Raw genomic sequence first — 15,546 nt, forward strand, 5'->3', positions numbered from 1 at the left:
CCAGTTCAATTGTAACTTGCATTAGTGTTGTATCTCTCCCCTCCCTAGTGTTTTGCTGAATAGGGAACTGGAAAACCATAAATTAATGCATCTTAATCTTCAATCTATTTATTCTTGCAAAATATTTAAAACTTAAGCGATTTCTTCCAGGATCTATTCTTAGACAAATAATTTTTTTATTTTTTTCATCTTTCTGCTGCTAATTGGAAGTATCATTACACATGACTCAATGGTAATTTCTCTGAACTTTAATGAAGTGTTTGCCAGTGTAGTATAACAAAACAGCTCCACCGTCCCTTGTAGATTTCTCTAACCTCAGCTGTTACCACTATGAAATCCTCTTCAAATAAACTAACCTTTACCAAGAAGCCTTCCTTGGGGGATGGAAGGTTCATTGGATGAGTAATGGAAGGCTCATTCTGCTTGTGATTGCGTCAGAACAGCACATGCAAAGAGTTACAAGAGCCTGACAGCTCCTCAGCAGGCTACTGGAAAATGAGTTACTAACTCCCCTGCGGGACAAGCAGTCCCCTAACCACAGCTTCTTGCAGGGTGAGGTAGCTTGGCCGTCAGCAGGCCTGGAGAAAGTGTTACACCACCAGATCCTAGCTCAGCTGGCAGTTGTTCTTTGAGGACAAGAACCTCAGCAAAACTCCCAAGAGCTCTTGCAAGGTCACCAAACAGTATGTTTGATGGGAGACAGCTTAGCTAATAAATTGAATAAATAAAGGCACTGCTGATCTAGAGTTATGTTGCAAGCCTTGAAGGCTATTCTTTTTTGGTGAATATCTGGCAAAGAATGCTGTTACTAAGTGACCTATTTTCTAATGATATAGTGTGTGTTTCATAGTCATTTATGTATATATGGTTTATAACCGTGGTAAGTAAACTGCTGAAATGTATTGAATGTACTGGTAGGTGCTGCCTGTTGGTTACAGATGATCAACTGTTCTGAAAAGTCAGCTCATTTCTGAAAGCTCTGCCTATGCAGACAAAAATATGTAGCAGTTGGGACAATGATACAGTTTTCTGTGTCAATTTGAAGTGTTTGGAGTTCAGTGGTTTAATTGTAATGCCATTTTTCTTTCAAAAAACATTGTTGGTGTGCTAAGGTTAAATTTCAGGTATAAGAATCAAACATGCCTGTATTTTATAATGCAAAATACTATTGAGCAGTTAACAGAAAAAAATCTGCAAGTGGTTCCCAATGTTTGCTGTGTTAGATAAAACCAGTACTCTTTACAAATAGACAAATCTTTTGTCAGCTGAAGTAGATAAGTAGATGGTGTTCCACAGAAAAATCGTATGGTTTCACCACACAGGAAACCAGGTTGTCAGTCTATATTAGCTTGGAGATCAAAAAACTACAGCAAGTAGCTAAACTTGGAAACCACTAATTAAATGAGAATAACAGGATACATTAATGCACTTCTTGCCACATGCGTTGATTATTTTGTACATTTTTGGCAACTAAAGAAAAACTATATTTCTTCCAGATTTAAGGTAATAGGATCCTAGGAGAAATAAGCATTCATCATCAGGCCTGTGGGAACAGACCTCAACTTTAACCCCACAATGTATTAAAGGACTATTATTTCTCTTTTTACAGAAACTAATTATTTAAAATTTTTTTAATTCCATTTACTTCACTTTACATGACCCTCTATCTTTTATATTCAGTCTGCTACTGGATTGTACATCTAATTTTAGTCTAATACATAGAAGTGCTATTTATTGCTTCAGCATTAGATATAATTCATTGTGTGAGGAACAAATGTGACCATCTTGTTTTAATAGATTTTGAAAAATTACCGTCTTTACCTTCTAGTCCTTCTGGAATTTTTTTAATCATCTTTCTTACATATAAAAGCTGTCTTTGATGTAGTCTTTCTGGATGCAAATGATACAAGAATGAGTTTATGAAGTCCAGCTTCATACATATAGCCTTAAAGTGCTTATACATGCAAATTATGGATGCTTTATACTGAAGTCCTCTTTCCACAGTAGCTACTTGGGAAGGCAGTGGGTTAGATGTGAAGTAATGAAGGTCCTTGATAATTCACCTTTATAAATAATTTCTGCAGAAGGCAATATCCAAATAAACTAAGAAATGTTGTGTCCCAGTGAAAGATAAAGTGAGAACTGGGGACCTGGTGGGTTTCTCTTTCATGCCAGTCTCTCCACACATGGTTTGGGGACCATGAGGGGCACAGCAGAGGATCTAAGCTTAGGTATAAAAAACAATAATCAGAACTGTACCCTGGCACTCTCTCCAGCCGGTTTTCCCCATTGTTTGCAGAGGCAACAATTGTATCCATTACCAAGGTCAGTGGTTTGGAGAAACCTGGAAAATAGCAGCTACCAGAAACCCACTAGAATAATATCTCCAGCAGGTGATAGATTAGTTGGAACAAATTGGAACCATTGCACTTCAGCAATCCTGGTTTCTTTCAAGCTGTTTTAAAAATGTCGTCATTTTAATACACAATATCAGCCCTGCGGAACAGTCCCCACAGCAGGTTAATTTGAATCATATGATGTATCACTGCCCTCAGCTGACATGAGCTCCGTTCCATGTGTGAAGCCATAATAAATCCATTCCCAACCGAGGCAAATTCCCTGTGAGAAGGTGAACTAATCCAGGCCTCACACTGGCATGTTAGCCCTCCGTAATTGAAAGCAGGGCCACCTGTTCCCAGCACAGTTAGCCTATAGAGAGAAAATTAGCATTAGATCAGATACTTAATATATTGAAAAATCATTCATACTACTTGCAAGTTCAGCTGTGGGCTGCTTAGCATGACATCATATATAAACCTAGGAATGTGCCCACTTGATCCCAGTTTAACAGTTTTGTTAACCATGGTGTTTGTTAACTTTGAAAGGAGAATTTTTTGATTTAATGAGAGCTGACACGTGAGAAGGGGAACTAGCCAGGGTGCAGACTTTTCTAATTAACTCTGGGTCATTTGCAAAACTTCTGAGCTTTCTAGTAGGCTTTTTTTTCCCTTTGCTCTTTTACAAACAAGTTTTTAAAGCACTGACACTGTAGCCATGAAATTATATTTATTTGATTAAGAGGGCAAAGAGAAATATTCCAAACAGGTGTACCAGCCTGTAGGTATTGCTTTGGATTTGACACATATACTGTCTGTAATATCAGTGTAATAATGAGTAAAATCATCAAAGTACCTCTCTAAAACCAGTGTCTACAACACTTACTTTAAATTTAGTTTCTTATATGTTTAAGTAGAGAAAATGAAAACTGCACACTGAAGCCACATGGATACATTGGACAATATTTTTTAATAATCTTTCTCAGCATATTGGCATGATTTTAACACATAATTTGAAATATTTGCTCCATTTTCTGAAAACTTTCTTCTTTTTTTTTTCCCCACCCACATGTCTTAATATAGATGTACTATTCAGCAACAAAGCAGAAAATAGAGAGTTAGTATTTATGGATTCTTTTCTTTTCCATAAACATGCTCCATGACCTGGAACAATTTATTTCGTCTCACTGTATTGTGCTTCATCTTCCTTGACTCTCTGTTGAGAGAGTTAATGTTTCCCTTAGCCAGGGTTTTCCTTTCATGATAGTGCCTCCTGATGCCCCCATTATAGTTTTTGGCCTCACCACCCAGCCCTTGACACATTTCTGAGCTGTATTTGGGAGCTGCACAGTTACTCAATTTCAGTCAGCATCTACTGAATAGCAGTAACTCTCCATTGTTTATTAATGGAATCTTCGGGCTTCTTGACCTACAACAATTTATCTTGCTTTACTTGTGACGGTTTTAAAAAATTAATAGAATTGCATCACTCTGAGCCTTGTCTGCGATCTCAAAGCTGGGCACTGACTAGCTGGAGCTGTTAATGTCTAAGTGTCGCCTTCAAGTAATGTCAGTGACACTCCAGGTCACAGAAGTAGGTGTTGTTCCTGCTGGGGAGTGCCCAGCAGGGCTCAGGGTGATTAAGCTCCCTGAAGGCTCTAGTTTGCCATACTGGCCTTGCAGAGCTGCTTCTGTGGGGCTGCAGCACACAGACAGCAGTAGGTAGAAATACTGAGCAGTGACTACCAGTCTCTTCTAGACTAACTGGCATCTGTCTCACAGAAGCAGAATGCAAGATGGACTGCAGATGGCCTCTGAAGCCTTGTCTCAAGTTTCTTCCTCATTTTGCCTTGATCCAAATTGGGAATGATGAATTAGAGGATAAAAACAATTCATTTGGATTCTTCTTGCTTTTCAATTTCTCTTAATTTGTGTCTCTTTTGATGCTTGACCAGACAATTAAGAACAGTACAACCAGTCTTTTCTTTACATGTCTCTTTCCTATTTTTATAAATTTAATTTTTGCAAATCAGCCATTACCCTTTTTCTGAAGGGCCACCCTGACTCCAAATCAGAATCAGAGCTCAAGATTACCTTTACCTTCCTCATATTTCCTCTGTTTAAACTCCCCACATCAGGATGGGTGGCTGAGGGAGAAAGAATATCACTGTTGGTAAAATGTTTCATGCCATCATCTGCTCCTCTTCTGTTTAGGACAAGGAAATTAAATCATCTTAAGGGTTCAGGATAAATAGTTTTTTTATAGAAGTACTGTATATTAAGAAGTTTAATGTTTTACAGCCTTCTTGGGGAAGGGGAGAGCGAGATCCATGCCCAACCTCAAGAAAGGCCTGGCTTTCTCTGTATTAACTGAGAAGTAAAATATCCACTGCTGAATGAGGAAAATGAATCAATTCTTAGAAAATGGCATCTTTTTCTCTCCCACATTTCAACATTTCTCAGTCTTTGAAAATATCCCAGTCTTATAAATGACAGAATCATTAAGATTGGTGAAGACCTCCAAGCATCAAGTCCAACCTTGGACCTAGCACTACCATGGCAACTAAACCACAGCACTAAGTGCCATGTCCAGTCATTCCTTGAATACTTCAAGGGATGGTGACTCTAACACCTCTCTGGACAGCCCATTCCAATGCCTGACCACCCCTTCAGTGAAAAAATTCTTCCTGCACTGGACTTCCCCTGGCACAGTTTGAGGCCATTTCCTCTTGTCCTCTCACTGGTTGGAAGAGGCCACTCCCCACCTGGCGTCAGTCTCCTTTCAGGAAGTTGTAGAGAGCTGTAAGGTCTCCCCTGAACCTTCTTTTCTCCAGGCTAAACAGCCCCAGCTCCCTCAGCTGCTGTTCATAAGTTTTACTCTCCAGACCCCTCACCAGCTCCATTTCCCTCCTCTGGACACGCTCCAGCCCCTCAATGTCCTTCTTGTTCTGAGGGGCCCAGAACTGGACACAGCACTCGAGCTGTGGCCTCAGCAGTGCCAGGACAGGGGGACAATCCCTGCCCTGCTCCTGCTGGCCACACTATTGCTGAGCCAGGCCAGGATGCCACTGCCCTTCTTGGCCACCTGGGATCACTGCTGGCTCATGTTCAGCTCTTGTCAGTCAACACCCATGGGTCCTTTTCCAAGAAGCAGTTTTCCAGACATCTTTCCCATAGTGCTGTGGGATTATTGTGACACATGTGCAGGACTCACATTTTACCTTACTGAACCTCATGGACTTGGCTTATTGATCCAGCCTGTCCCTATTCAGTTTATGACTAATCTTCATGGCATTTACTTTCTGGTACTTAACATTAAGGAAATGCTATTGTAGTTTTTAAGTCATAGAAGTAGTAACATTGTGTACATTAACTTATGGCATATATTAGAATAAGCCCACCAAAGCTCCCAGCTCCAGTAAGAGCTGGAATTTATCTGGAGCAACATGCTAGGAGCTTTTAATATTTTTGTGTTGTTTATTCATCCTTGGGCCTCTGAATAAAAAGTCCTTTTGAGTAATATCTTTATCCCAAGTTCACAGATGAAAATTATATCTTCCCAGTACAAATTTGAATGTTATTGAGAACAAGGGTAAAATACTTACAACCCTGAAATTTTTTATCTGAAGCTCTAAGTAATAAAATGACAAAGAAAGAAATTGTTTCAGACAGAAATTTCAGAATGCTGCTCATAGGTTTTCTTTTATAGTTGTTATGATTTAGTTCAAACAGGCCATATTGAATCCATTGGGTTTTTTGTAATAGATTTCAAAATACATAATAAATGTAAGTAATATGATGACTAATGGGTCAAGTGAAGTTGGAACTTTTAAAATGAGAAAATAGCTGGAAACGGTTTTCAGGAAACTATTCCAGTTGATTTTTGGTCCCCCACAAGGTGTACATTAACATAAAACTCCGTAGAATTGCCTCTGGGACCTGAATTCCCTCTCTGATTTCATTATTCCAAAGTGTTTCTTTTTCCTCCACTGTTAAGTCATCTCCTGGTGTGGTGGGAGCAAATAATAAGTGTAATTTATTTATATTTATCTAATCTCCTTTTAACTCACTGGTTATTTCATCATTCTGTTTTCTAGTTGCTGTTCAGAAAGATGTAAAGGCTAATTAGAAACTAATAATTGAAATACACAGATTTACTGGGTAATCTATATAAAAGTACTGAAGAAAGTGAGGAAGATGCAATTCAAATTCAAATGCTATACTGTAATCAAAAATTGCTTTGATACTATCTAGTTCAGTTTGCTTTAAGTGTAACAGAAATAACTCACTTGATGCAATCTATATGCAAGCACAGTAATTTTTTCATTTTTTTCTTCTGGAAATAGATAACACCTGGCAAAATAAGTTACTGCTAATATGTCTTAAATCTAAAGAATGCATTGGGTTATAATTTTGGTAGCCAGTCACTAGCAGGATGAGAAGCTGATGTAATTGAGGAGTTAAAGGTGACTTTGAGCTACCTTTTTCTCTGTCTTGATTCAGATGTAATTTGGGCAATCCAAAGAGTTAGTTGAGTTACAAGAAGACTGTTTTCCTACAGATATAGAATCTGCGCAGTGTTATGTGATGTTCTTCCCAAAGTGTTTAAAATAATCTAAAAAAACTGGGGGTTTTGGATTTTTCACTCCAAAAATTTTATTCCACTTGATTCTATGTGACTCATAGATTTTAAAATTCTTTTTAGCCCATTTTGACTGTCTGGTAAAGCTGCTGAATATCTGTCTTAATTAACTCCTATAAATAGCTTTTCATATTTCATCAGTTTTCATTGTTCTGTCCATCACTTAAATATATTTTCCTTAGAGGGAAAGGTAAAGTTTCTTTTACATTACTAAGGATAAAGTATAAAAGAGGTCAAAGACTAAAGATTGCTCAATTGTGGGTTTTTTTCTCTCTTTGAATGTTTTACTTTAAATACCAAAGAATCTCTTTATATAATCTTTAACCAGTTGTAAAAATAACCTATGTCATTATGAGGTAGTTAAAAATACTTGCAGTGGAAGTTCCAAAGTTACATTTTCAGCAATTATGCTTCTGGCAGCCACCACATTCTATAAAGGATTATTTACTGGATGATAATAATAACTTCATACAAAACTTTGTCAAGTTATCAGTCATGACGAGATTTTTCTGTGTGACATGCACAGTTTCCAAACAGAAAAGAGGGAAGTCATTTGCATTTTTCTGGTGTCCTGGTGACCCTTTTTTTATTGCCTTCTTGGATAAGGGTCCAAGAGCAGTGATAAAAGCACAGGCCCAGGTGCCAAGCATGTTCCACCACTGAGCTGCTCCAGCGCCCTGTGTCTTCTCTGCTCTGGCCAAAGGAAGCTCCAAAAAGAGCTTCTGCCTTTGTGTTCATCTCATTTTCAATCTTTCACACTCAGTTTGGGTGTGTTAAGCTTTGGGTTAAGCCCCTGACACCTGTTGGGTCAACTTAGGTCTAAGAAGTTTTTAGGTGTCAGGGAGGTTTCTTGGTTTTTTTTTTTTCTCTTCTGGGCTATATTACCATAGGCAAGTGCTGGCAATTAGATGTGTATTAGATAAACCAATTGGATGTGAAATTTGCTGTACCAAGGAGTAAGGGTCCTCCTTTACTAACTTAGAACCTTAATTATTTAGCAGAAAGCAATAAATAACATCTCTTCTATTTTACTCCTTTATTACTCCATTACTAAGGGAGAAATTTAAATTGATAAGGCAGTTAGGTTGTTTTTTTTTAACATTGCATTTTAAAAACACTCCTTTTCATCTGAATATTGTAAATAAATTAATGTCATAATGTCACATGGGTCTCTGCTTTCTTCCTAACTCCTTTTTTCTATTCAAAGGAAGGAGAGGCCTAGTGATGTCTGCTTAAAAGGCAAGCAAATCTTGGGGTGTTCCAAGTGCCAAGAGTGTGGGAAGTTTTTCCAAAGTGTTATGACATTTTTCTTCCCATGGTTTTAATTAAAATGTCAGTACATAAAGATCTTGAAAAATCTAACAAGTTGTTCTTGTGTGGTTTTGGATCCCTGAAAATCTTCACAGAATCACTGAGTTTGGAAAAGACCTCTGAGATCATTGAGTCTAACCTTTGATCAGCACCGTGCATACTAGCCCCTGGCACTAAGTGCACGTCCAGTTGCTTCTTGAACACATCCAGGGAGGGTGACTCCATCACCTTCCTGGGCAGCTAATTCTAGTGTTTAACAACCCTTTCCAATCCTTTTTTCCTCTAATGCCCAGCTTCCTAGCTTTGGGACTTACCTTTCTACTAGGACCACATATTAGCTACTTGTTTTGCCATTCCTAGATTAGTGTGGAAGGCTTTCAGTGCAAGAGAAAAGATTTTCAGAAAACCAGTAATTGAAGTTCTAAGTTAAAAATAGCTTTTTAGTCTTAAACTTCAGTTAGCAGTAGCTTGTGGAATAGTGCAGACTTTTTTCTAAGATCGTTTTGGTTTTTTTAGTTCAGCTATGACCGATCTTAAACAGCCATTAATAAATTTCTCTTATCTTTTTAGAAAATGTGCCAGATATTTTTTGGGGGGAGGGGATAAAAAAAGTACTTTTTGATGTGTCTGTGAGTCTCTGAAGTCAGTATAAACCAGTGCTTAAAAGCAGCTCTGAAACTCTGCCCCTACAGCCCTTCACCATTGGTGTAAAAATTTACCTAAAGAACAGGAGAATCGAGCTCATTAGTTTGCATCAATGTTAAAAGTAAGATGTGAGCCTGGAAAATTTGAAATTAGTTTTGATAAATATTCATTAATCTGTGTAAAACCTTCAACTGACAGTGTTTCCTGTATATTTATAATGAAACTTGAAGCTAAGTAGTGCTGTTTGAACGCTTAATCTAGTTTAGATATATGCACAGAATTTTAATCACTTTTGGTTCATGGGGTTGGGGTGGTGGCAGTCAGATAGCAAAGGGAAAAGTACTTTTCCCCCTAACCAGAATAGCTGTCTCATTACTGGTCAAAAACTGAATTTGAAATAAAAAATCCTAAAAACTAAGTTAAAAGCTGGATTTCTCTAAGGAGTTGTTACGTACCGATACTGCAGCACAAAAATAAGTTTCAGCCTTCATAAAATCAGTGCTTCCTATCTGTGAAATAATTTTCGGCAATTCCTACATCTCAGCTACCAAGATATCACTATTAACAGTGTTGTTCATATTAACTGTGATTCCTAAAAATTCTGTGAGTCTTTTAGTAGTCTGAGAAACACCAAAATCCTTTTTGGTGAGGAGACAAAAATAATTTTTAAAATAATAATGATTTTTTTTTTCTTAATTTAAAAACAATACATTATTCCAATCTCCCTGGAAAATGAAAAAATCTATACATATCTCCATTTTTTTATTTGTTTTTTATTTCACATTTCATCTTGAAAATGCATAGAAGACTGCTGCATATGAGCTGTGTAGGAAACAACACAATACACTTGTTATTCACTCATTTAAATGTGTTGAAAATGTTCGCTGTTGGCTTTGGAGTTAAGTCAAATAGTTTTTCTGGATATAAAACTCAAGAGAATGTGAAGTATATTTTTATTCTGACACAAGAGAACTAATGTATCTACCCTCCTACACACTCAAATAAAATGTGTGTCTTTCTGATAGCTGTGGTGATCCCTGGGAAGAAATGAGATAAAATCTACATTGTGCCATTTTTCTCCCTTTAAAACTGTATATAGTGATGGTTGCTTATAGTATTTTTCATTATATTTTAATTCAGATTTATTGCAAAAAATATTGTTTTGTTATGTTTTAACATTGATTCAGTCCTTGTAATGAAACATGGTGGGAGTATGATGGAAAAGCTATTTCCACTCAGTGCCTAATATTTGCAAACAGCTTGAATAATTGCACTATAGCTTATCACATTTTTTTCTCCAATTCTCCCCTACAGCTGACATAAATGTAGACATATCAAAACCTTTGAAAGCAAATCTCAGTTTTGCCAGGCTTGACCAAATAAACCAATTCTTGAAGAAAATCATAACCACAAATGAAGATGTGCCGAGGAAGGAGGCTGCTTCATCTGCTGGCATTATTCCAGATGAGGATGTCACTTTGATATCCAGACACCCCAGTACAAAGGACTTTCTACCTGCAGTGCACACCAACACTGTGCAAAAGGCTTCAACGCAAGAAAATTTGTGGCAAGCCCTTTCCTGCTTCCAGAAAATTTCCATTCACACCGTTCAGATGGTTGTTTTGATGGAAACCATCCCACACCCCAGTAAACCTTGTTTGTTGGTCTCTTTCTCAAATCTCAGTGGGAGCCTGAATATTAAAAGTGGACATAAAACTGCAGGTAAGAATTTTTTTTTAAAAGTTGGAAGAGCTACTGGTTTGTGTAAGTGGTGGTCTAGTGACTGTTTCAAAGTGTGGGGCATTGCAGGGAACTGCTCCAGCCAACATCATAAATCCACAACAGAAAATAGCAAACCCCTGATAGAGTCTCTTACCTGAGTTTTCCTTTCTGTAAGAGAGCACCCAAGAATGATTAATTCTGTAGTTAATATTCCCTAGCTTGTAATTATTATTTTATAGATGGAATTCTGGCTGAATTAGTGGTTATGAGAACCACTCCTTTGGTATTCTGATAATTTAGCACATAATTCAAAGAGCAAAATTTTGACAGTTTTCACTCTGTAACTAGATTTTCTTCTTAGAACCTTTGTTTCTGTCTCAAAAAAATGTAAAAATAATTGTTCAGAGCCCTGACAGGTGCTACTATGTAAATATTGGGTCATGCTGTTATTCTTCTCGAGATTTATGAAGTTTTCAATTTTTACATGTTTCCTCTGCACACCTGAGAGTCACACAGGGAAAACAGGCACTCTGGCCTCATTACTGGAGCACTGCAAGGAAACTTTATGCTTCGGGTACAATTAACCAGATACTAGAGACTTGTTTAAAATGGAGATATTTTGAGTGTCATTGAATATTGTTTTATTAGTATTTCAATAAACTTAATAAGATGGTATATTTCTATGGTGTGGAGATGAGCCAGATGGAGGTAGCTGCAAGAGTAGCTTGTGAGGTGAAACGGTCTCTAGCTGAGAGGAACAAGTTGTTGGCCAGTTGAGGTGGTGATTTATTTCTTTTTCATCAGAAATATTTTTCCTCAGGCCAGCAAGTTTCAGTTCTTCTTTATTGTTTTAAAAGTTAAAAATGAAAAATTTAAGGTTCACAGGACGTGAAAACCCATGAAAGTGCCAGGGACTGAAACTTTTGATTTATCCTTTAATAAACAGCAGTGCAGGCAGGAACAGTGCTTGTGTTCCCACGCTTTTCCATTCGGATCACATCTCTAGCATAGAAGGCACTGCAACTGAGCAAACGCCTTTATAATGTGCTTTAAATAGTTTTAGTTTTGTTTCTGTGTAATAATCCTCTTCCCTTCCATCAGTTTCCCTCTATCATTTATGCATTATCTGTCCCATGGTACGTTATGGTGTCCACATCATGCTTCGATACATCAAAGCCGGGCTGCTCCGTCACTGTTCTGTAAAGCAATTTGGCAAACTCACACTGTATTTCACTTACCCTGGAGGTTTTCATCCTCCCAGAAGGAGGAGTACCTTGCCTTGCATGTTAAGCCTCAGAAACATTTTCAGCTATGAAGTTATGTTTCTTAATTCTTCTGGCAGTCTGAGGAAATCAATCTTTATTTTACGTGTTATAAGCCATACATGAATCTTCAGTATGGTCATAGTCTGGCAGGCGTTGTGAAGTGGAGCAATACTGATGTCAAATCTAATGAAAATGGACATAAGTTATTCTATATAAAGAACTTCCATAACCAGACAATTAATAGACGACAACAGCTTTTCACATTTTGGTTTTTTTTCCCAGTTAAAAATGCTTTATCTCTACTTTATAAAAAGAAAAATACATCTGCATGAGGTTTTTCATACTGTTGTGATTGGTGCAATAAATTCAATTTTAACTAAAGCAAAATACATACTTCCACAAAACTCACTGAAATTGTAAAAAAATCTTTTAAGAAATTGCTTGGATTTTTTAATTTTTTTTTTACAATCGTTAATCTGAATTTAAAGTGCTGATTGAAACCAAAGTAGAAATTACAACTTCAGGAGAGAAGATAAAAAACTCAGTGTGGGGAAAATGGTATTATAATGTTATGTTAAAAATCCTTTAGAAGAGTACCACAGTTAATAACTAGATTTGTTTTATTATTACAAAGAAATTATGCAAACTAACTCAATTTTTAGAAGTTTGTATCTGTGTCTTGGGAGGAAAGAGCATTTAAATATCTCAGTTCTTCACTACTGTTCTTTTTATATAAGGTTTTATAGATACACCTTTTGAGCTGAACAGGGTTAATGTCAAGAGTTTTTTTTAATAGAATGAAACTAATACGTGAATACTTCACTGTGTCTTTGATTTTACAGTGAAATAACTATTGTGACCATCTGCAGCAGCTGCATTTTACGAATTATTTGCTGAACCAAGCTAAGCGCAATGACAAAAGTAGTCATCTCAGATGTACTGTTAAAACAGAGGAAGAAAAAGGAGCATTGCTTGCCTTTTGTACAGTATGGCCATCTGCTGTACAGATGTTATTATATAGAATGACTTCAGATACAATAATTGTAGAAAATTTTCATTAAAACCTCAACAATTTGCACTTGTTTACTTGAATCTGCATAACTCCCCAGTGAGACAACACAATACGCTTGGGGTTTCTTTGGTTCTCACTAGCTTACTCTTTGATCCTTTTTGATGTGCTGACTTTAATAAACATAGTTAAAAACACTGTTCAAAAACATCATGGAAAAAACTACAAAGGAACAATTATAGCAGTAGAAACTACTCTAATCCCTTACTTACGCAAGCTATTTTTAGTGAAATATGGTTTTTTACACGTTTTATGTGGCAGTGTTTTATAAACAGTGTGAACGACCCCTTTTCCAGATGAGTTTTAACGCAGGAGATGAAGTTGTTTTGTAAGGAATCCTATTTGCTAGGAATTATTGAGAAAAAAAAACCTCACTAGAATATATATTGTAGGCATTTTTCCTCCCTTATAGGGGGAAAATAAAAGTGCATGACCTTATGTATTGCTTTCATTTCTTTTCAGCTGGAATTAAGAAGAAAGCTTTCTATCCGACTTTTTTTTTAATTATCAGTTTTCCCTCTAGACTTTACTGGTTTAATCATGGAAACTAAAGGCATTCTGATTTCATTTTTCTTAATTTCTTATGAAACTAAAAAGTTTTAACTTCTGAAAAATAGAGGGGCTAATTAGTTGAATGATTTCACTTCTAAAAAAAATAAATTGTAAGTGTTTAACACCCACATTGAAATCGGATCAAACTAAAACACCTCTATTTCTATATATCCTGCTGTGCTTTTGTACAACCCCAAACCTTCAGTGTGTCAAGGGACTTCATTTTTTGGACATTTTTCAGGTTTTAGTACAACAGTTACTTTTAACTGTTGCTATTAACATGAAGTAATGTAGTTACTAGTTCTGTTAGAATACTTATGTCCCCTCTGTACTTATGGTTAAATGTTCAGTATTTTGTTTTTAGTAAAGTAATACTGTTGTAGACTGTGTTGCAGTGTAGTGGCACAAAAAGAAAAAATAATAAACCAAAATCCCTTTAAAAAAAAAACATTTTTTAGTTTAAAAGAGGTCATCATATCCTGATGCTCTTAAGAGTAGGGCTTTGTCATACTGATGTTCAATTAAACAATTATCTCTAGTCATTATATATTTTGTGGCTTGGAGTTACAAGGTAAAACTTGTACCTATTTTTTAAATACCAAAGACTTAGCTTGGCAGATTATTTGTACTGTTAATGAAAACCCCAACTCCAAGAGTTGTTTTTAGACCTGGTTCAGTGATTTTTGTCCTCTAAAGTACATGGCATCTTCTACAAATGCTTAGAGCTCGATTCCCATGTACCCAGTGAGACCTGAGATCACTTGGCACCATGCTTGAGGTGTGTGACTCACTCCTTAACTGTCACAGGGCATTAGAAATGAAATAAGATTTAGCAAGAAATACTAGAAAATAGAATGCAGTTCTAAACATACGGCTTTCAGTTAGTTTAGGTTTCTAGTTGAAATTAGCACTACCTACCTGCCAAAAGAGTGGATAAATTAAGAGAAGTTGAGGATCACTCTTTCCCCAAAGTGAAAGACAGCAAGAAGCCTGTAGCCTCTCAGTGGAGCCTTATTTTACTCCAGCTGGGCACGGGAGGGAAGTCGTGCTGCTCAGTGTCTGAACTGAGAGAGTTACGGACATAAAATATTCCAAAGATCATACACAGAATTCCCCAGCCCTTTGTCCCATATGTAGAGATGATTACTTTAGCATATAAATAAGGGGGAAAAAATAAACACTAGTTGAGCCTATGATAATTGCAAGTATTTTTACTAAACCTGAAAATAATTACATACTTGAGATACTTTACAGAACTTTTAGAAATTAAATGCAGATATGAATTGGTATAGCACAAAGACCAAACTTCAATTTGGAGTTAACTAACTCCCTCGAGAAAACTCTGCTAAGGCGTTGTCATAGACTTTGGATGCTGCAGATATGCAAGTTAGCCCATGGGGAAATAAAACTTTAAATTAGATATAACTACCTAAAATAATATGCAGCAGTAACAAGCCATTTACAACACCCAGAAGGCGTTTGTTACTTTTAGAAAGAAATATAAACTCTTTCCAACACTTGAACAATAGGAAATTAATTCTCTGTCAGTAAAAGCCAGAGGACAAACTAAATATTTAAATGGCCACTGAGGACTGAGGTGGAAGTGCAGCTTGTAGACAGCTATACAAATCACTAACAAACCTTAATGAATATTGGGTGTGGGCATCAGGGTCCTGTCAGATTTGACACCGTGTCCCAAGTAGCTTAAACCCAACACTCAGGGAAAGGTGGAGACCTCATCAGGTCTCTAACATCTGGGATTTTATTTGTCATTTTGGCATATCCTGCAAGCGCAAAAGAAAGAGTAAAAGGGGATTATCCTGACAATGAAATGAGTTACTGAATCTTGTGATAATGAAAAGCAGAAGAATTCTAATTCCTTTCTATAGTCCCTGAGGTGGAGGTGCGTTTATAGTTCTGCAGGAGTATAATGTAGGAGGGAAGAACAGATGGCCTAAAATCCATGAAACAAGACACCGTCTAATCCCAGGACTGAGTACCACT

The 15,546-nt window shown here is 36.8% G+C and overlaps 1 protein-coding gene across 10 annotated transcripts in view; it reads left to right on the top strand.

Moving 5' to 3' along the window:
- VPS13B (vacuolar protein sorting 13 homolog B) overlaps nt 1-15,546 on the top strand; it is a 422,306-nt gene that overhangs the window by 317,559 nt on the left and 89,201 nt on the right. For all 10 annotated transcript variants that reach the window (XM_015617450.2, XM_015617453.2, XM_015617455.2 and 7 more), the window contains one exon: nt 10,249-10,656. In XM_015617450.2, the coding sequence (XP_015472936.1) occupies nt 10,249-10,656 (408 nt within the window). The remainder of the gene's footprint in view (nt 1-10,248; nt 10,657-15,546) is intronic.

Source organism: Parus major, chromosome 2 (assembly GCF_001522545.3).
Source record: "Parus major isolate Abel chromosome 2, Parus_major1.1, whole genome shotgun sequence".
In the NCBI taxonomy this organism is placed as follows: Eukaryota; Metazoa; Chordata; class Aves; order Passeriformes; family Paridae; genus Parus; species Parus major.